This window comes from Conger conger, chromosome 6, assembly GCF_963514075.1.
Source record: "Conger conger chromosome 6, fConCon1.1, whole genome shotgun sequence".
In the NCBI taxonomy this organism is placed as follows: domain Eukaryota; kingdom Metazoa; phylum Chordata; class Actinopteri; order Anguilliformes; family Congridae; genus Conger; species Conger conger.
In genome coordinates this window covers 18,870,142-18,893,812 of record NC_083765.1, presented here as the reverse complement: position 1 = coordinate 18,893,812, position 23,671 = coordinate 18,870,142, and the positions used below count along the sequence as shown (strand labels likewise).

The 23,671-nt window shown below is 40.0% G+C and overlaps 1 protein-coding gene across 1 annotated transcript in view; it reads left to right on the top strand.

Moving 5' to 3' along the window:
* Window positions 1-23,671, top strand: part of adamtsl3 (ADAMTS-like 3) — an 85,542-nt gene that overhangs the window by 36,150 nt on the left and 25,721 nt on the right. The window contains exon 4 of the mRNA XM_061246114.1: window positions 22,257-22,384. Coding sequence (XP_061102098.1) covers window positions 22,257-22,384 — 128 coding nt within the window. The remainder of the gene's footprint in view (window positions 1-22,256; window positions 22,385-23,671) is intronic.

Genomic DNA, 23,671 nt, shown 5'->3' with positions numbered 1-23,671 from the left:
AGATACATTCTATTCTATGGAAAATAAGTACTAGATACAGTACAGTAGCTTTATGCATTGTACAAACCCTTTATTGTTATTGGTTTGTCATGGAGAGGCAAATGATGGAGAGTGAGAGATTAAAAAATTATCACTCTTTTGGGCCCATCTGCACCCTGTACTCCACCAAAACCTCTCCTGGTCACCATGTTTAAAGGATGACATCAGAATACAAAGATCTCAGACTGAAAACATGCAACATTAAATACTAATCTGAGATCTGAGAAAACTATACGAGAACGCAATGGCAGTTTGGCCTTGTTGCAATGGCCTTTCTCGTTCCGACATGAACGATGTGTGGTGTGGCTCCAGAATGCATCATTACAGAAGTAGCCACCCTTTGGAGGGATCAATCTTGATTGGTTTCCAATCAAATTTATTGGGAACACATTTCGATTGGTACTGTATTCCAGCTTGCTATGAAAAACATGGTAGCAGAAAGTTTTATTTGAACTCGCTGTATGAGGACTTTACTTGCCTTGAGATTGTTATAGCAGGCGATCTTACTGTTTGGCCAGGCTTATTTTCGAACTGCGGCTTTCTTTGCCTTTTAGTTACTACATATAATAGTTCTTATACTGTATGAACTAAAGTCTTCTTTTTTGGTATAGCTAAAGCTTTAGCACTAAAATAAAACTGAAGTACATTTTAAATGGTTTACAATAGATCAGTCACTTCTAACAAATATTTGTCTTGAACTCCAGCTGTACAGATGGCCTAAATAAATCAATGATGCGTTAATAAGCATTCAATGATCTCATATTTGAAACCCATACAAGTTAGAGCAGTGAGGAAAGAGCTTTTTCAGTCCCCATCGTTTCCTCTAACCAGTATGTTAAGGCATGTCTAAATAATTAGCTTGGATAGAGCGAAAAACAAAGTTAAACTTTGTGTTTACATTCCGGTGTCACCTATGAATCCAATAAAAAGAGAACTGTTTCAAGATTTGGAAGCAAAAGTGTTTTATTGAAAGGAATTGTCGATGAGTAAGCGCACACTTTAGACTTTGGAGCCGATTCAGAGGACCATTATTCTGGAAAGAAAAAAACATTTGAAAGAAATGTTTGGCTAAATTAATGCATTATCCCTCTGAGTGTGGACCAATATTTCCCTTCAAGTTGTAGTGTACTGTACATGTTGTAAGGATATGGTCCATTTTCAAGTCTTTGAATTCAATTCAATTACATTTCTCATCGGTGTAGCCACGATGAGGTCTGCACAGGGGTTGGGCCCTTGTGCTAGGCCCTTAACGTCGCACTGATCCAGGGGGGATTTAGTCTAATCAATTGTAAGGTGCTTTGGAAAATAGCATCAGGGAAATAACTGTAATGAAATGAAAACTGCACCTCAGGCCCATGCATGGCTGTGTCCTCTCCCCTGCAACCACCCTGCTGTGAAAAAGAAAGTACATCACATTTGTCTTTGTTTATTTGGTAGGTCACATTTAATATATGGGATTTTTTTTATTAGTGTGGAGCGCAACATATTTTGAACAGTGTTTGAAGAATCAGCTCTTTTTGCGGTTCCCTGACTCTCCCAGTTCTGTGCAGAATGCTCTTCGATTAAAATGAATGAACTCTTTCCCAAAAAGCGTATTTTTATTCCATAATTGCAACCCTTGCTACTAAGCTTTGCACTGTCATCATATATTTTCTTATCTAACAATGGAGGAATTGTAAAAACAAAAGTTAAAAAAGGACGTGAATATGAGTAATTTATATTTGAGTGAGAGAGAAAGAGAGATAGTGTGTGTATCTATTTGTCTATATGGGCTGTCAAAGTTAACATTCATTTAATGTGTTAATTAGTTCAATTATGAAATATGAATAAAAACATGAATTTGTATGAATTCAAATGCATTAGATGTAATTAAATATGAACATGCATACATTATTAGAGCTGTGAAATTATTGTTTTATATATTTAAGATCTGTGAGATGTCTTACATCTGAAGGCTTACATCCATTTGGATATTATGGGGAAAAGAATGTCGGCGGATTACATTTCTGAGTAACTGGTATGGAGGGAATTGGAGTATATATACTACAGGAAATTAGCACATGAGCCTTTTATCAGCAGTGAGGCGATCCCCACATCCTGACCTGAGGGTCACACACTAAAAAATACTCCACAAAAGACAGCCGAACCAGGCTGCAACACTGCTCAGAGAGGGAAGGACGGTTTTAATGGCATGGGTGTCCCTGTCTCACTGTCAACAGGTGTGTGCAGTCTGCCTGCTCTAGCTGTGCATGAAAAGTACTCATCCAGCAAAATGACTGTCATTCGGCTGAAAGTACAAACAGCACGAAAACACAAGCAGACCCTATTCTCTGTGTGGAAACTCGTCACTGTCCTGAGCAAGTACATTGGAGGAAAAAAAATGACATTAAACATTATATTTTAAGAAATAAAAAAGCTGTCTCTGGAAAATCAGCTTCATAATATGAGATGTAATATTGCATTTTTTTTTCACTCGTAATTACTTCTAAGTCCTAGCAGTACTGCAAATGAGACCAGCTGAAAAGCACAGGAGCTCCAAGTGTTCCTGATGTAGTTCTGTATGGTGAGCAGAGGAACACTGGAGCCATGCTCTTTGGAGAAGGGGGATCCTGGTGGCTGTTTGTTGAATTTAGAGGTCAAGTATTGGTTATGCTACATGTGCTGTAGCAGCCACACTGGTCGTAAAACCATCCTGTGGTTTTGAAAATTCCTCTGTTACTGCCGAACCTGGCTGTGTGTGAATTTTATGGATTTATAAATCTAGATGCTGAATTGTGTATTGTGTTTAATTCCCTTTGAGTATTGTGTTTAATTCCCTCCCCAGTTACTCTAAATATATGAGATGTGGATGCATGTCTGTGTTTGAATATGGGAAGCAGAGGGGCTGAACAAACGGATTAACAAATACATGTGCAGCTCTGAAAGGGCTCTTTGAACTTGGCTGTATGTCTGTATGTTGCGGGTTCTCAAAATGCTTATGAACTTGTCATTTTATTTATATACGGTCTGAGAAAAGCAGTGGAGATCAAACATGAGTTATATGAGCAAACGGGGAGCAAATGGCACACTCTGCAGACTGTGGGTTTAGGCCTGTGTATTTTAGCTTTCATGACTTTGTTTAATGTCTGAGTTCAGGAGTTATTCTCATAATATGCTCCTGTCTCCATTAAGGCTATGGAAAGGCTAAAACGAATCCAAAAAATTAAAACAAGTTGAATTGGTTGACAAAAATTGCTTAAGTTCTAATATCATTTAAAAGGTGACTTTTCCCCCATGGTGGGGTAGTGACAGACAGGAATACACTCAGTGGGATTTGTTTCAGAAGTAAAGTTGGCACATGCGAGCTCATACTTAATGCGTTTTTTATGCTTGTCAAGCAGCCCGAGGCTCTAGCTGAATTCCATGCAAATCTGTATTCTGTATTCTGTGGGCAAGCTGTCTTGAATTGACATTCTTTAAGAGAACACAGGACTGCCTATTTCTGTTTTCATAGCATGCAAATAATTGTCACATTTCAGATTTCTTGAGAGATAATGTTTTGTCGCTTTATTTCTCCACATCATTGCTCTTTATTGTTGTTTGTAGATTTCACTGAGATGAAGGTCTGCGGTAAGCCTGGGTTTGTTTAACCACAGATCGTTGTGCTTTGTGTGATTGTCAACCTTCCAATTTGACATTAGTCCATGAACCTGACTCGATCATTGCGGTCTAATTGTAATTATAAACATGCTGATGGTTCTGAATTCCACCATTTGCTCCATTGTTAGTTAGGTAAACAGAAATACTGTGCATGCGCCCGTAGACTGCCTGACTTGTGATGTGAAAATCCAAAGAAAGCAAGCGAAGTCAAAATGGCAGCCTTTCAACACCTTTATTTGTGATTGTTATTTCTTGCATTCACTGAAGAATGTGTTGGGAGTCTTATGGTCCCAGGGAAATATATGTTTGTATATGTTGCATAAGTAATGCTTAGTATTGGCCTTATTGCTTGCTATGGTATATTGTTGTAAAGATTATTTGTTTATAATATAAACCAAACCGCAGATGGTTATGATATGTGAACATGTGAATAAACACATTTCTGTATGTGTCAAAATGATGGCTTAGATATTTATAAAGCTGGTTGAAATTAATTGTAGGGGGTACGCAGCTCAAGAATCTCAGGACAATATTTGGTTCCCTATATAAAACTATTCAAATCTGTTCTTTCATGTCTTGTTTCAAATCCTTTAATCTAGACCAGAGGGCATCCTAAAGGGGTCCCTGTCACTAATTCTTACAGCATTTACCTCAAACTATACTGTAAATGAGTCTATATTTTCAAATACTAACATTTTGAAATTATATGTGTAATTTCTGAATCAGTCATTCCACAGAGACAGGTAAGTTGCTTATTAATTGAAAATGTAATGTAAATGTATTTCAAATTCCAAAAAAGCCACCAAATTTCCTGTCTTATGAGAGCACTGGCCACAGGTAAAACAGGGTCTGCTTTGGTTCTGGGTTGCTGGATTTGCTTCAAGGCATGGCAAAATGTGTACTCATTACTTTAAAGATGAGGAGCAACATGGAGCTTTAATAAAACACAAACACAAACTACTTTGAATTTGACAGTTTCACACACCCCTGGGGACTAATTCCGAAGGCAATGGCAGTGGTTGTAATATTATTTTTTGCCTTTTTTAATATGACATTTTTCACTGTTGCCTTACATTGAGTTCTTTAACTTTAGCCCATACAGTAGGTTAGGCTTTTTTAAGGTAAATCACAATTAACCTTTGTGTTTGTTTCCTTATTTGCACCTGTGAACCCAATACATTTCCCCAGGATACCCAGGACATTTTTGGGATTTTCAAGCAATGCAGACAAAAAATGTTCTATACAGGTATATAATATTTATCACAATTCAAAACAATATATCCGTACAGTATAATGTATATGGTTGACTTTTACCGCATCTGTTTAACAAAGAAAGTGTCATTTATTTCACTCAAAAGTGTCATTCCACTTTCACTATAAGGTTAAATTGGGTGAATTTGACCCAAAACATACACAAGGATGAAATATTAGCCGTTAGTGTGTTTTTGTCAAGGACAAACTATGTATTGTGTAAAAAATGCATTCCTTCAATCTAACCAACTGGCTGCAAGCAACTGATGACTCTCAAATGGCAAGACTGTGAGTTTGATCAAACCCAGAGTAATATGTAACATTGTAGTCCCCAGTCTGCTGTCTGTTTCTGATGACTTGACATGTGTATTTAATTGCAACAGCAACCAGCAATTTTCTTATCCAACTCTAGTCCCCTTTATAGCTGGAACTCAAAGATGCATCATTTCATGATGTGTTTTGTTCTGTGGTAACTCTCTCCATTTCACTAGCCAATAGATCATATTTGTTGAAAGCTTGTGTACCCATAATTAAAACTCAATTTTTTAATGGGAAATTCATTGCAGGCCTACTGGAAAGACACATTTTTCGTTTTGATACTGAGAGCTGAAAAAGTGGGCCTCTCTTGGCCAGAAGACAGCTATGGAATAACCAGAGTTTGAGTGAATGTAAAATAATATTTAGTTAGTAAGTGAAATAATGATAAGGAAAAATGGGAGGCATATGGGGGAATATGTTGTGAACTGAGAGAGGTTTAAAACGAGTATAACGTATTGTCATTATTATTGTGGATGTGAAGCTTGGAACTGCTGTGAGCATTCTGCACATTGGGGAAACACCTCTGTTTCCAGAAAAAAGTGCCACCAACAAAGGGAGGTGCCTGGCCTTTAATATCGCTTCTTGTGCGGATGCCAAACTTTGCAAGGGCTGTTAAGTAGTGACAGCATGCACCTTTATATCCTCATGAACACTTGTCTTCTGTTTCCATAAGCAGTTGCTTAGGTACAGAAAACAAATATGGGACTGGCCTGATCGGGTAGGGTGTCCTTTAAAACATCATGCCAGTGTAGGACGATTGCAGACACTGAAGCATTTTCATGAGAAAGCAAGGTCTTGGTACAGAATTGTCAAAAGAACCAGAAGGTCCCATGGTGCCAGTGTAAATGTTAGTGGTCTGCAGTGCACAGCCAATAAGTTCAAAGTGAACACCGGTTGTCACTTTTAATAAAAGCCCACAGGCCACCTACAGTAAATGTGAATGGAGACATGCAGTATTCCAAAATATTTAATATATCTTTTGATATATTTTTGATATAATTGATTCTACAGAAGCAGTCGTATTGTATTTGGGAAGAATGCATTTGAGAGGCTCTGACAAGCACATTTAACATTAGAGGCACTTTTGTGTTAGAACGACAGTAAGCAGTCAGTGTGCGTCTCATGGGCTCTGCGGCTGTGGTTGTTTAGTTTGTGGTTGTTCTATTCTGAGGGTGATCAGAGAGCTCTGGGCTGGGCTGGGTCCCTGAGTGTCACTATGCATCGTGCAGCTCCTTCTTACTCTTTTTTTACAGCATTGTTCCCACTCTCCAGGGCTTGCCCCCGATTTCCTGCCTCTTTGATCACTTCAGTGAAGCCATTATTCATCTGAGACCAAAACAGCCCAAATATTCCTCAGGAATTGCAGATTGCTCTGAGTACTCTTCAGTATTCAGTATGCAGTTATTTGTGTCTGTTGGGATCATTTGGCTCACGGCTATGTCATATGAGGAACGTGCTCAATACTGTAAACAACACTTTACATCATTTCTCCTGGTATTCCACTTTTTTTTTCTCTGATGAACCCATACACGTATGCATACTTGCATGCTAGCGGACAATCACAGGGCTCACACAGACTCACAGACACACAGACTCACACATACTTTTATTAGTCATGTGCTGAGATGAGCAACCTCGAAGCCATGGATTTTTTTTTCCTTGTGACTTCAGTTAGAGAGTCTCCTGAGACAAGTAGTTCCAAATGCATTTAAGCAAAAATGAAAACAAAACCCTCATTGTCTGTGAGTGCTTGACAGTTCCTTTCCTCACGCTCCTTCTGGCCAGGAAAGAGCACAGTTTAGCAGCTTAATGCTTTCACTGCAGCTATAAATCAATAGTGTGCATTTTAATGAATATAATCTGGTCATTTGTAATAGTTTTGCACGTGTTCTGATGAAAGTAACAGCTTGTACTCCTGGTTTTCTGATGTCTGTGAGGATTGCGGTTTAACCAAAGTCAGTGGAAATAATTGCAAGCTTCAGCATTATCCGTGCGGCCCCGTTTTCTCTCATTTTGCAGTTGGCAACTGTTGCTATGCTGTGATGTTGCTGCTGTGCCACCCACATCTGCACAGGGAATACTGCAGCATTCCTCTACAGTACATCTCCTCTTGCACCAAAAACTGTTTTTCATGCTATAGGCAGTGCAGAATACTACTGAAGGTCTACTGGTCAACCAGAAGATAAGCTTTAGTGCTGGTTGAAGGAGAGGCACACACCTCTCACTGATACGGCGATCTGGAGGTGCCTGGTGAATACACAGTAAGCTGGCCCAGGTCAATTAAGCCTACCATACTGCTTTGGCATGAAGTAACCTGTTCAGCTGTAGTGTACCTGCTCTTATAACTGGCTAATGATATTTCTCAGTCCTGAGCTGGGAACATACTGTAGGTAGAGAGCTTGTCCTGCAGTCATGGTGAACACCTTTGCTGACTAAACCGCTCTGGATCCTCAATACAGAGGTTAAATAATTGGATTATATAGTGTATTTATATGTATGCAAAATCGATAAAAATGTTGATCGCAAAAAATATATATAGATTATACTGTTAGGACAAAGGTGCTATAACAGTCAGTTTAGTCAACCATTAATTTAGCCTTTGTCCTAACTAACTTGAATTGTCTGACTATTTTGGCAAAAAAGTGGTGGCATGCCAACAGGAGAGGAAAGTTGCTCCATGAAACATAATTTTGTCTGGCAGGAGATAATTGGGAATTTTATGTCCTCAGTAGCGTTATTGGAAAATAAGCAGACCCGCCCAGTCTGACAGCTGGGTTCTCAGACTGGCGCAACCTGGAAATCAGTCCCTGGAAAAAATGGTCTCAATGTGAGGTGGATCTGTTTTCACTTTTTTGTAGGCTTGTGTTTGTCCCATCCTCAGTCACAATCGATTGCATGATTTGCATCGGCTCACCTTGGCATCTTTTTCTGCTTTAGATATCGGCTGGGACGGATCCAAAGGCAAGCCACTCACTCAATACAAAAAAGAGAAATTTTATATTTTGTGACTTAAGGAGTTATTTCCCTTTGGAATATATACATTGCCTTTTGGTTGGCGCTATACATATCATTTTTATTGACCCAAGGAGTGCCGAAACCAGCCCGTTTGTCTTGTGATTTATGTCAGAATATGAAACATTTGGCTGCATCCTGGCATCATTGTTAACTTGAAAGGTATGTTCACATTATTTAAGTTTTCTGAAGTGTGTATTGAAATGGATCAGTCTGGTATACAGTATAACATATATACTGTAAATGGAGTATAGTTCCTAGGAAATCTTTTACACCTTTGGGATTATTTGTAATAACCATAATTGGTCTATTTGGGGTCAAAAGGATCCCAGTAAAGACAGATGAATGCGGTGGTCACTTTAACGATGGCAAAAGGAATTTATCACAGAGGTGAATTCACTCTCCTTTAAGAGTTGTTTATTTTAAATACCCTTTTTCCATGGTGTGGATTGTGTAGCCAGAGACAAATATTAGTTTCATTAACGTATCCCCCTCTGGAGACTGTAATTAGCCATACATTTTCACAATTGTGATTGCTGTTCTGTGTTGGTTGTAAAATGTAAAGATAATACTGACCCATTACCACTGTATATGGCTGTCAACTTCTTTAGATTGATATTATTTTAATTGCAGCGCTAGTACTTGAGTCACTAGTGTTATTTCAACATCAAATAATATACAATTTTATGACACCGTGTGTGAATAATGACTTGTGTGTGTGGGCGGTGGAGAGTGTGAAAGGAAATACCACCCAATTAAAATTGATTTTGATTTAATTGACGCCTCGGTTGCAATTAGAATTAGACCTGGGTTATTACTGAATGCTGTAGAAGAATGGGACTAGAGGGGAAAGTAACATGTGTTAGTGGGAGTCGCTTGTGGGACAGCTTTAATTGAACCTTTTGGCCTTTCGCCAGATCTGTGATTCATGCTGTAATGTACCTGTTCCGCATCACTGTAGTACAGTAATAACTCCCACCGGAATGCCCAGCCCTGTGCACCCTGTTCACGCCTGCATCCACATCTCCTCACTTGCCTGGATCAACTCAGGTCAGGAAGGGTCGCAAGTCTGGCACACAATTTCTGTTTGAATTATCTTCATTTCTTCATATCTTGTTTTTATTTTTATTTATTTTTTAAAGTGCAGTGTCACTCATTTTGGTACTGCTCCAGGTATGGCTTGAAAATTGAGGCTTGCGGGGATGACGCTTCAAAGACTTATAATACTGATACTACTAACACCTGGAAAAGCTAGCGACTAGCTTTGCTTGTTTTTCTGTGTACAACTGCAGCAGTCAGAGCCACAGTCTTTGCAGAACTTGGAAAAAGCTTACCAACATTATCTACATTTTTGCTGATAGGGCAGTGTCCCTTATCCATTCATTCTTAGGAGATGAAGCAATGGCTAAATGGAGTTACATGAATTAACACGCTGTATCCCCTTTGACACCCAACACAAGCACGCACGCCCGCACACCTTCAGACACACATGCACACATACGCATGCACCCACACATGCGCATAAACATTTGTAGTATGTTTGGAGTTATTGCAAGCATAGATCTGCATTCAAACCCTCATCTCCCTTAGCCTGACAACTTTCCAAACCAGTCCCTGTGTTTATAGGCAACACTTCTTTAACGGTGCCAAAACCATTTAAACAACGGCTATGTGTGATGAATCATATTAGTACCATTACGAATTGAGTGCAGTTCTGCTGCGCTGAGTGAGTGACCTATTTATCACCTGCAGTTTACATTTCTTCTCTTGCCTTTGAAAATAACTGCAGAACAAATTAGCAACCAGGGAATTTCTTTGCAATATACTGCTCTACTCTGACTGCAAGAAGCCAGGGCCAGAGTTAATGTTTGTACCGGGGAGAATAAATGATAGCTGTTAGGTGTTGATTAGGTAGGAAGGGCCTACCTAAAATGAGTGAAAAAGTCAAATTAGGAACATAATTACTGAACTGAAAGGTCAAGTTGGCCCCTTATTGTGAAGCCAAGATAAAGGGTAGCTTTAGCAGAGAGAAATGGTATGGATGTTAGGAGCCTATAGCACACTCCTAGTTTTGGGGCTTTCCAGCTTCATGGAGAATGGGGTTTATGGAGGACAAAAAACCCTGCCCCTATTCTCTGTTCATAGAAAGCTGTATAGGGTGAACTGTTTCCTGAAAGTGATCAGCATTAATGAATGCAAATAAGTCCATGAGAGTCTCCACAGTTCAGTACCTCTTTTCAGAAAAGAAATGACTGCTATCAATATGAAAGATGAGTCACAGGAAAAGAGGCACCATTCTAAATAAATCACAAAGAGAAAATGCATTTTCTTTCACTTTAGATTACAAACACTGCATTTCATGAATACATTTTAATTTCTTAGCTAGCCACAACAACAAGGAGTCTCATATGTTTGACAGATCCTACTCTCGGTTGAGGTCAGTTGGGGTCATCTCTCTTTACAGTGGCAACTTCGTCTTCTCATGCGATTTTATTTTGAAGTTTTAAATCATTTTTATGTGGCAGTATTTTATGTAATGTCATATTTGCTATTTTAATTATTTTTTGTTATTAACCCCTTAAGTATCACCCCTTTTCCTAATACAAAATGACATACCCAGAATAAAATGGTTACTACTCTTGAACCCTTTTGACTACAGACACAATCCTGGTCTCTTCTGAATGGTAACCCATGGGGGTTTGTTTTCTTTTCCAAAAGCCATAATTACTAAAGTTACAGATTCTAAAACACAGTGGAAGTGGAAGTTTTTTTTTCTTACTGAAAAGATTTTTTGTATTTCAGTGGATACAGATGCTCATGGCTGCGTCTGGTGGGCTTAGAAACACAATGAAACCACAACAAAAATTTTGGACAAATCCCTTTAAAATTTGACGACAATATCACCAAAAAAACTGTCTCGGCAATTTTCCAAAAGGGACATTTGGAGACTCCAACAGGACACATTTAAACTAAATTATATTATGGGTTGTGTATGAGGTATAAAATACTATAGATTGCATACTAAATAATAAAACGTTTTATCCTGAAAAATGTGTTTTCACTTCCGCCTGCTAGTCACCCTTCCCCTACCTTTCCCTCTCAACTTCCCTCTCCCCATCTGGCCTGTAGCGTAGTGGTTAAGGTAAATGACTGGGACACACAAGGTTGGTGGTTCTAATCCCGGTGTAGCCACAATAACATCGGCACAGCCGTTGGGCCCTTGAGCAAGGCCCTTAACCCCGCATTGCTCCAGGGGAGGATTGTCTCCTACTTAGTCTAATCAACTGTATGTCGCTCTGGATAAGAGCGTCTGCCAAATGCCAATAATGTAATGTAATGTAACATATTGATTCAGGGCCATTGATTGAAGATCAAATACCCAATCCAGGATGTTTTCAACATCTTGTGGAATCCATGCCACAAACAATTGAGGCTGTTTTGAGAGCCCTACCTCGTATTAGTATAGTGTTCCTAATCTAGTGCTCAGTGTGTGTATGTGTATATTCAATATACATTGAATATTTAACAAGTTCAGGAAACATGTTCAAACGTGCAATTTTATTCTGCAACAATATTGTAATAATATTTTTTAAAACCTTGATAAGCAGATAGTGTGTACAGGTTTGAGATAATGTAGATATATTTGACGCTAAGTCATAATTCTGCATGCACTGCCAGACCTGCACTGCCAGCAATGTGAGACTCACTTTTGTGAGATTTTGGTATTGATTGCAGTCCCTTAGGGAATGAGCGCTTGGCCTGCAAGTGTGTCTGCTAGTCAAATGAGATTTGTGAAGAGTCATGACCCGTATTTCTGTGTTTCTCTTACCTCCAGTCCCCGTGGTGCTGTTGATAATTTTAATTTCTGCCTCTTGGCAGAGCTATTGGAGACAGGGGACAGGATTCTGCATGTTAGCCATGCTCCGTATCGCGTGATAATGCTTTCAGGTTGCGTGTGATTTCTGTGATGAGATATTATTTCATATCCTGCGCTGATTTAAAATCTTTATCCAGGAATGATAAAGTAAGAAAACACCCATCCAGCCGATTACGACACCCATTACCGCCATATTCATCCAGGCATTTTCCTGTTGAATTACAGTATTCAGGATCATTCTTCATTATGACTCACTTTGGTATATATCAGATTTATGTTTTAATCAAATACTGTGTTGTTGGATCACACAGTAGTCATATCTAATATCCTTTTTCCTTTTCTTTGGTTTAGTTTGTGTGAGAAATGTTGAGCCAGAGTTATCCTATAATCACTGATATGAACATCACAAGATGTGTTAACTGTACTTATAAATATATTTATTTTTAAATATTATATGCGGATCTACCACTTTGACCTCATTTGTGTCTGGTTGTAGCCTTTTTTATTTCTGCTTGTGAAGACATTGTCCCTCAATGTGGTTAGAATGGAAAGTATGGTTTATAAGTAAATAAGGGCAACTGACATTTCCACTCACAGTCAATGGTCCTTGTGTTTTCATTAACTTAAAGTTCCACTTCTCAAAGGACCTTTACACATATGGCAAATAGCTCTTGATTTAAGAGCACATCTCTCATATTAGTTTAGTCTATCTTCTGACATCACTTATTGCTTCTATGGTCTATCTAGGTTCTGAAAATTACCTCACCAGCATAGTTTAGATATAGATATAGGATTAGAGTATTGAAATGTTTTCAGTGGATTAGCTTGATACTCTACCTAACAGCCCTACAGCCTCCATTTTGAAGTCACTGTCAGTAACTCCCTCAACATGATACATAAGATTAGAAATTTCTTGGAAAAATGTACTGTTTCAGAGAAAGTAGGTCTGCATTGACTCTGTATCGGCTAACAGAGAACTACTGTAGACATGACACTGCAATATACACTCAGTGAGCAGTTAGGTGTTTATTAGGCATATTTTTTTGTCTTATTGGTGTTCTGTTGTGTGTAGCCTATCAATAGTGTTGATGTATTGTGTGTTCATAGATGCTCTTCTGCATATCACTGCTGTAACACGTAGTTATTTTAATTACTGTCACCTTCCTGTCAGCCTTGACCAGTCTGGCCCTTCTCCTCTGGCCTCTCTCATTAACAATCTTTTTGCCCAGAGAACTGCTGCTCACTGGATGTTTTTTGCTTTTTGCACCATTATCTGCAAACTTTTGTGCGTGAAATGGAGATCAGTGATTTCCGAGATACTGAAACCACACCAACTATGGCACCAACAATCATTCCATGGTCAAAATCACTTAGATCACATTTCTTCCCGATTCTGACATTTGGTCTGAAATGTCAGCTGAACTTGTGGCCACGTCTGCATGCTTTTATGCATTTAGTTGCTGCCACATGATTAAATATTTCCATTACTAAGCTGGTGTACAGGTCTACCTAATAATATGCTCGGTGAGTGTATGTCATATACAGAATCAGTGCAGATCTGGCTTGGGAAATTGCTTGCTATTTGGGAAGATATATTGAAAAACCCAAACTGTTTACTTATTTTTGTCTTGACCAAAACACTGCAGTGGATGGGCAGTTTGGTTTGAATCCCTCTCGTACAGTGTTCAATCTGAACCCTGGTGGCAGAAGGAGAATAATGGACCACACCAGTCTGTGCACCTGTCTCTTTCGGGTTGCTTATTTTGGCTGAGTGACCATAAAGTGTCACTGCAGACCTGGAGTGCCCCATCAATCATCTACCACCCCCAGCAGGCCTCCCATCAGGCCTGTGACACCTGTCAGGCAGACAGCACTGTGCTCAATAATGCAGCTGGGATTAGGTTTAACAGGCTGGGCTGTGTGGGCTGCAGCAGACTCTGGGGTGCACTAGATGACATTGCCACCTGTGATCTTTTCGCCCGCAAACCCTCCGCTTAATGAAACCAAAAAACCAAGATGTAATTTTAATGAGCATGAGAGATTGTTTTCTTTCGTCTGTGGAAATCCAGGTGTTTTGCCATTTAGTTTAGCTTACTGAAAGATGATTGTGTTTGTAGTCCTTCGCTGTGCTAAATTATTTTTCTATCTTTATTGTGGATTTCAGACCTCTATATCTGTCCAAAATATCAAAACCACCTTCTTGGGGGTTTATATTACTTTAGCCAGCTCATTATTAGTGAAGAATTCTTGTAAAATGTAATTTTGGCATGGCCTGTTTTTTATCTTATTCTTTATTTGATGGCTTTTTGAAATGTCGTCTCCCGTGACGTTCAAAAAAATCAATTCAAATTCTTCAAGGGTTCAGTGGAAAGTTGTTTGCTGTTATTATAGCCCTTCTTAACTTAATTTGTCCCAAATCAGAACTCTGGAATGAAAATGTGCTAGTGAGTATTGGAAATCTTAAATATAACCAACTTATTTGGAACTGTAATGTATTTTAATAAAAAAGAAATGGAAAGGGAAATTACTATGTATTGCAATAACATGAGAGACAGATGCAGGGGCAGGCGAGAGAGAACAGGAAACTACTGTGTTTGTAGCTCTTTTAGCTAAACCATAAATGACATACATTTTGTTTAAATGAAATAAATTATGATGGATAATCTTAATTGTACACTTACGGACGTTTAACACTAATTTCATTCCATGCCGTTGCTCATGGCAATAGCAGTTTACATTGGTTTCAGTTTTAATGAGTAAGGACGGAGTATACTGTATGAATATACACCATGGCACAGCTATAAATGGTCCTTGATCTCCATACAGCACCATATATCAAATTCTGTATTTATTTCTGATAAAAATGTTAAAAATGCAATTTATCTGATAAAAATGTAAGACTAATCTTTTTCTATAATAAACAAGAACTTCCACATATTACTTTTTATGGGTCAGTAATAATGTTGTTTTTTAAGAATTGTATATACTGTGCCTTTCCCTGCAGCTTATTTAAATGTTATTTATTGTGTTAGTTATGTGCTTTTTGAAGTCACAGCGCTTGCATATTTGCCTGTTGTGATAACGCTCCATAAGTCATATTTTTTCCTTTACACTTGAAAAGGTGGACTTGTTGATTTGTACATCTGGTGCTCAGAGTTGATGGATGAGAAAGTTCCGGTTGAATCCCTGGTGGATGGCTGCCTGCTGGAGGCTGTGAGGGCAGGCCGCAGTGGAAAGCCTGCTGGGCTCTTATCTGCAGGCTGAAGGATTGTTGGGTGGGGAGGCTTGTTTGCTTGTGTGGCTGGCTACACCCTCATTTTTGCTGATTAGCCACTGTTTTCACTTCCACTAGTTTTCATATAATTTATGGAAAAGCATTGTTTGTTCAATTTCACTAATTATAAAATCTATTTCCTTAGCCTGTTTTTATGCTTATTGAATGAATTGAATTATTTTTAATGAATTGTGTCAGTTAACATTTCATTATTCATGATGTCACACATTCCACTCACTCAGTTTTAATTTAGCTCTGCTGTTGTACCCTTGAAATCTGTTTTCCATGAAAAAGTAAGAACAACAATCTGTTTTAATGTCGGTCCCTCTAATAGACTGCAAGGGCTCCTGCTGTATCTGATACCATATTATGAGGGAACTCATAAGCTTTTCTTTGCCTATCAATGGACAGAGAAAAATGAGTAGGTGTTGCCAGATGAGCACTACAGTGCCTGTCAGCCTCAGCTTAATGAACACACTGCAGGCTGTAAGCACTTAGCGTAGCATGGATGGACTCTGGGCTGTCCCCCTGCTCTTAGGTCTGTCCAGCACAGTGAAATAAAAGGCAGGTGGGAATGTTTGCATGGAATCACTGCTCCACCACAACCTATTCTCAAGTGTCACAAGTCATCAATTTCTCAAAATGACACTGATCAGGTTAATCTGAAAGCCAATAATAAGAGGTTTCCCAGCTTTTTTCAGCTATTACTATAGCCTGTCCCACACAATGTGGCATCTCAGCTCAGGTGACTAAGATTAGCAAAGGATAACCCACAATTTAGGTGTCAGCCTGAAGTTGTATGTACAAATCCAGAAAGCAGTGCTCTAGGCCTGAAAGAATATGGCGGTATCTTAACGGCCCAGAGAGGCAAGTTAGCCTAAGAGTGATGCTGTTTAGACATTGTGCACTGTACCCATTTGAGTATCTGAGTGAGAATGAGTGAGTGTGAATGTGAGTGAGAATTAAATAGAGACTTGATTTTGATACCCCTTTATTAAAGATGTCATTTAAAATTGTTCATTAAACAATAAAAAAGAAAAACCTGTCAACAAACCTGTTCATGCACACAGTGCAGCCTTGTGCCAAATCAGAGAGAGAGTGATCGAGAGCGAGAGATAGATAGAGATAGAGGGAGAGCGAGAGTAATAGAGAGTGAGAGATAGATCGAGATAGAGGGAGAGAGAGTGATAGAGAGCGAGAGATAGAGATAGAGGGAAAGAGAGTGAGAGATAAATAGAGATAGTGGGAAAGAGAGTGATAGAGAGCGAGAGATAGAGGGAGAGGCAGACAGAGTGATAGAGAACAAGAGATAGATAGAGATAGAGGGAGAGGGTGAGAGATTGATCGAGAGCGAGAGATTGATAGAGATAGAGGGAGAGCGAGAGTAATAGAGTGAGAAATAGAGATAGAGGGAGAGAGAGTGATAGAGAGCGAGAGATATATAGAGATAGAGGGAGAGAGAGTGATAGAGAGCGAGAGATAGATAGAGATAGATGGAAAGAGAGTGATAGAGAGCAAGAGATAGATAGAGATAGACGGAGAGAGAGTGATAGAGAGCGAGAGATAGATAGAGATAGAGGAAGAGAGAGTGATAGAGAGCAAGAGATAGATAGAGATAGAGGGAAAGAGAGTGATAGAGAGCAAGCGATAGATAGAGACAGAGGGAAAGAGAGTGATAGAGAGCGAGAAATAGATAGAGATAGAGGGAAAGTGAGTGATAGAGAGCAAGAGATAGATAGAGATAGAGGGAAAGAGTGATAGAGAGCGAGAGATAGATAGAGATAGAGGAAAGGAGTGATATAGAGCGAGAGATAGAGGGAGCGGGAGAGAGAGAATGATGGAGAGTGAGAGGTAGATAGAGATAGACGGAGGGGGAGAGAGAGTGGGGGCTGTTGAGCTCGCCTGACAACAGCTCCAAATGTGCAGACTCGGATGGCAGAAGTCCAGTGTTTTGATCTCATTGGGCTCTGACCTACATGCACTTCCATACGTTAGCACTGTGAACATTTTATTAGCTTTTTCATGTGGAATCTGACCCAGGGCACTAGCATCGACTACAATCATCCAGTGAATGAGTGCAATCATGTACTAGAAGCAACCCGGTGTAAAGCTGGCCAAGGTGACAAATTATTGTTACACAGTTACACAACATGGAAATTCTTGCAGGAAGAATATTTTTGATGGAACACGGGACTGTATGGTCAACTTATCATGTCTGTTTAGGGAGGAAATACTGTTTCATATTTCAGAGGAAATGAAAAGATGAGGGCGATAGTTCATAACTTGGACATGAGCTGTGGGGAGCTGAGGCAGTGTTTTGATCAGAACTGTGATGCTGCTGGAATCGGTTCCGATGGGAGTTTGCAATTATGGTCGGAGCACCTGGATGTGGTCAGTCATTTCTCAGTAATAACGGGGAGTGGAAGTTACTCCGCCTGCCAGAGGACCCGCAGCATTAGTCATGTCGTCAGTCCTCACCCTCTGTGAGGGAAACCAGGCCATTTCAGGAGAATTAGTTGCTGCAGAGATATTTTTATTGGCTTGTATTAACACACTTTTAACTAGTCTCAAGAAAGCTGCTGGATTGGGTGTCGGGTTTTATAGTGATTAGTCAAGACTTTGGCGTATACACACTATACCCTATACACGTATACCCTTGCATTCATTCACATACACACTTGCAGACCAGCACGCACACTCATAGGCTTGTGGTGTATTAGCCCCCACCACCCCCCCCACCCCACCAAAACATTTGGGCCTCATGCAAGGACATTTTCGTATTCTTATCAAAAATGTGTCTTACCTTTTTCGTACGAAGGGCTCACACGAGTGTGCGATATTGGATTCTAGAAACACACCTAACTTCAGACAGCTGTCCTAAATGAAGAAATATACCGTATATTATAATACGGTATATACAGTACTGTAGGTGGGTTCCATCAGATTAACAAGAACAAGGGATGACTGATACCTGATTGGGTAGACTGTGGTTAATTTGTTTTTCGCAAAACATAATAATATGGCTGACCGTTGATAAACATTTTCTTTTTTGTCTTTCTCCATCCACTGAAATACATGTCTGAAAACATTTGAGGCAAGAAATAAGCAATGTATTTTCGGCATCTTGATCTTTGATCTTCATATTTGACCTGCAACGTAAGTAAGTAAGTTTCATCCTTGTTTGCCAGGCGAGCTGCTCTGACATGGACTGCAAGGCTCTTGTTTACATGAATAAGAGAAAATTAGAGAATGTGCCAAGTTCTCTTAAATAACTCGATTTAAGAGATTTAAGTGAATTAAGAACAAATCTGTCCGTGGGAGTGGCCCATTGTGTGTCTAGTCACTGTATACTTTCATTGAATGCTCTCTGTCTCTGGCTTGCAACAAAGAATTTCAAACAAATTAAAGTTTTACAAAAATACAGAACTGATAAAAGAGGATTATTATGCAATGGGTAAAATGGATTAAAGTAGAATTTAAATTAATTTTACTTGATCTCTGGTGACTGGAATTATAGCCTTTTTTTGAAATCATCTCCAATTACCTGAAATCCTTATGATTAAGATTTATCAGTAGAAAATAGAGGTGTGATTATATAACTACTGGGGAAACACGTCTGGTACAGCATGCATAAGTCTGCTTTTATGGTCTGTAATAATAGACACTTTTATTAGCCACAGTGCACTGATACTAAGCTAGGCATTGTGTACATATGAGTGGAATGTTCACCAGCTCTCAGCCAAAAATGGCTGGAGTAGATTCCTTTCATACCAGTGTTATTACCCTCTAATGTAGGCTCTTGCTTATTAAAATACAGAAATAATGGCATTATTCTATCAGTGTTGTAGTTGACTGTAACACAATATACATGTTGCAATTTTATTTTTGCTTCTTCTCATCTGAAATGAACAGTCTGGAATCGGGATACAGTACAAGCATTCCAGATCATGTGTGGTATTTTGCCCTTGAAAGCAAAGGAGAGATTTATGCCTCTGATTCTGTCCAAACCCTGTTCACACCAAACGCATACCAAAAGACATAATTTATCTGTGATCTGCGGTGAACAGAACAGAGAGAATTTATTTTTGTGGCATAAATGATCATATGAATCATGCGCAATGCCTGCACAGAGGTTACCTCTGTTACCGCTGTGTAAGCAAATCAAACACGGCGAAGGAGAATGTGCAACTGACCAGGGTAACACTGTATAGATTGCTTTTCTTTGCCGTAACCCAAAAATAACAAAACAAAATTAGTCTCCAGTTCTGGGACCCTGGCTAAAAGGAACCTTTAATACAGTAGGTACCTAAATTGCCTTTTTTGATTCCCAAGGTTTCCTCAAAATGTGGATCACATGTTCACTCTGGCACCACAGAAGTTGCTGACATCACGCACCTAGAGACGCCAACTTTCCTATTATTCGTGAGTTCGAGCCAGGAAAGCCCAGTTCTCCGCTGGCTTTTTATAAACCTTCAAGCTGTATCAGGACTTGGTTAGATAAAGACAGGAAGCCCTTTAAAGTGAAATCACACAGTGTTAGTGTGGTCCTGTTCTCCAATTTTTATCAGCAGTCAACACAGTGCTTTTCTGGGTTTGTTGTTTTTCAGCGTGTGCACTGCTACTATGCGCTAGCCAGATGGAGTGAGATGTTGTTTTCGAGATTTTAGGCCTATATTTAAGACCCGGAGCCTTGACCTTAGCTGGAATTTAGGCCAGCCATCAGCACATACAGGACCTCTTTGTTATCTTATCCAAAGAAATGGCCGTCTGTTTCCAGCAACACAGCCTTCCTTCTAAAGATGGATGTGCAGCCTGCCTCTTAGCACCCACTGTCCCCAGCCTCCATGGCCCGGTTCTGCCCTGCTCTTTTTCCCTTCGGCTTTCTTAATACAATTCTCCGCCTGTAACGCTTTGTCACCTCATTTTGTCGTATAATCCCAGTGCACCCACGACTGCATATTCTTTAATGTGCTTTGAATATATTGTGTCTACTTTGACCCTGTTTCTGAGGTAATTATGTGAGATGTACAGTACCGTAGCTATTTTTGAATAAGCATATATCTCTTTGGCCAAAGGAGACATGGCCTGCTAAGTAAAGAAATTCATCTTGTAATGTACAAGTGTGCAGTTCTGTTCTTAAATCCATTCCATCCATATCCATTTAATCATTCAAATCATTAAGTGAATATGCATGAAGTGTAATATAAAGTTTAATGTTTAATTGAAGTTTATGTAATGTAGCTCTGCTAACCGATATCCAGTTGAAAAAATATTCCAGTATTATTTTAAACATTTTGTAAACCAAGCCTCACTGACTTAACACTGCTTTTGGCATTCATATATCATTGGTCACTTATCTTTGTGTGAGCCATACCTCCACTACCTTTAAAATGGTCACCTTACACTTCTGAATGTATTTAACATTTCCTATTGGAGCTGCATGGCCCTCCCTGTGGATGATGTAAAAACAAAAGTGAGATTGGGAAGTGAAACAGAATAAATAAGACCTGGATAATTTCATTCTCCTCAGCCTCTCAGAGGAGGTGTTGATAGCGCATGCTGTTTCAGCTATTCAGAATCTCCCTGCCAGAATTCTGCATTTTTTCCTCATTTGAATTTGTAATTACGTATATTAGCAAAATATTGGGTGCTGGAACTTACTGTATTATTGGAGTTTTAGAGTGGTAATTAATTAAGTAATTAAAATGCCCACAGCTATATTAAAATGCAATGTGCAAATACAAAATGCTGATAAAGTTCAAAGTTACTGCTCCTCGTTTGGACAATTTTATGCTTCTTTGGATTTATTGGAATGCCTAGGCTTCTTTGTAAACCAGTCCCATGCACTGCCAGTACAGTATGTGCAGCGAGTCTCTAACTCTACCCACCATTGTTCCTGAGGGAGGCACAGAAACCTCTCTCCCTGGGCAACACCACAGCCAATCAGGCACTTACCAGCTGGGCTACACCACCCAGCAACAGTGCCTGTGTGTGTGTCTGTGTGCGCGTGTGTGTGTGTGTATTTGTCTGTGTCTGTGTGTGTGTCTGTATGCATGTGTGTGTATGTGTGTGTGTGTGGGTGTGTGTGTGTGTGTGTCGGTGTGTGTATGTATGTGTCTGTTTGTGTCTGTGTGTCTGTGTGTGTATATTTGTCTGTGTGTGTATGCGTGTGTGCATATATGTGTGTATCTGTGTATGCGTGTGTCTGTGTGTGTGTGTCTGTGTATGCGTGTGTGTGTGTGTCTGTGTATGCGTGTGTCTGTGTGTGTCTGCGTGTGTGTATGTGTGTTGTGTGCCTGTATTGTGTCTGTGTGTTTCTGTCTGTCAGTGTGGGTTCATTCCTCCCTCCTGTCTGTCAGTGTGGGTTCATTCCTCCCTCCTGTCTGTCAGTGTGGGTTCACTCCTCCTGTCTGTCAGTGTGGGTTCATTCCTCCCTCCTGTCTGTCAGTGTGGGTTCACTCCTCCTGTCTGTCTGTGTGGGTTCATTCCTCCCTCCTGTCTGTCAGTGTGGGTTCATTCCTCCCTCCTGTCTGTCAGTGTGGGTTCACTCCTCCTGTCTGTCAGTGTGGGTTCACTCCTCCCTCCTGTCTGTCAGTGTGGGTTCACTCCTCCTGTCTGTCAGTGTGGGTTCATTCCTCCCTCCTGTCTGTCAGTGTGGGTTCACTCCTCCCTCCTGTCTGTCAGTGTGGGTTCACTCCTCCCTCCTGTCTGTCAGTGTGGGTTCATTCCTCCCTCCTGTCTGTCAGTGTGGGTTCACTCCTCCCTCCTGTCTGTCAGTGTGGGTTCACTCCTCCCTCCTGTCTGTCAGTGTGGGTTCACTCCTCTCTCCGGCGTGTCTCCCTGCAGGCCTCTCGCACCACGCGCTCAGATGAGGACAGGGACCTGGGCTGGGACGCCTGGGGCATCTGGAGTGACTGCTCACGCACCTGTGGGGGAGGAGCTTCCTATTCGCTGCGCAGGTGTCTGAACGGAAGGTCAGTACAGCTGACTATTCCTTTCTTTATCACTGCAGGGCTACAGTACATGCCCTGCTCTGCATCTTGTTTGGGTGATTATTTACAGTCGCTTATTATACTCGTTTTGCTCTGCTTTTCTGGTTCTATGGTATGTTCTATTTTTTCTGGTTCTGGTTCTATGGTGTTGTTTTAATACCATTTTACAGTGTAGCATGTAATACTCTATTTCCCCAGCTCGTGTGTGTGGGATGTTTCATTGTATTCTTCAAAAAGTCCATATATTTACAATATTACATGAGTATTCAGATACAAAAATGAGTCTGAGGCTACTGTATCTGTAAGTAACATACAGGGAAGGTCTGTCATGCTGACATTGTACAAATGGCCCTTGGTGGCTAATTGTTTGCTCATCCTCATTGGTCCTAGTGATGGAATCACAGATGTGTTTCCTGTGTGTAGTACAGTATGTGTAGAAAAGCACCCGAAGAGCCTCTGTTTCTCAGGATGGGACAGTAGCTGGGAAAAATGATGGATGTCCGACTATATACCTGGGACAATGAAGGCTGCGCACAGACGTTTTGCTGGGCATATGATGAGAAGGGGAGGAGGGGGGGTTGTGAGTGTGTGTTGTGATTCTGGTCCTCAGCATACTGTATGCTGGTGTGGATCTGTGTTTGTGCCTGGGGAAAAGGCAACAGGCACTGCTTACCCTGCGGCTTATCCTCACTGTCGAGAGTTTACATCTTTATAAAATAATTGGTTTAAACAGGCCATTTCCACACATGCCCCTGAATCTATTTATGAATTATGAATATTGGATGATGTTGGCCAACAACTCATTATCAGTCATCTATAAATCATTTGAAACACATTTTAACTAGTATGCAGCAATTCATTAATTCGGGCCAAATTATGTCACACCTATAAAAAGTGGTGCAGTAGGATGTTGTTATGCAATGCGTCCTGATGTGACTGTATACTGCTATATTGAGTGTGTTCAGTTTTCTGTTGGCCTGTGTATCACCTCAGAGTTGTAGATGGCGAGGACTTCTGCCAAGCCATAAGTACGTATGTTATTGCACATATATAAAATCCAGCAAATAGAAATAACTGTAATTATCGCGGAAAAGTCTGTGCAATGATAATATTTTAACCAAAATAAAACTATTTTTACTGTTGTTAAAGGTGGAATGTTCTGGCAAATTTAGAGGGCTTAATGGAAAGCATGCCTGCCGTTTTCTAACAATTCTGTTTGGTGAAATAATTTAGCATTTATTTATAGACATAGAGTATTGAATTTATATA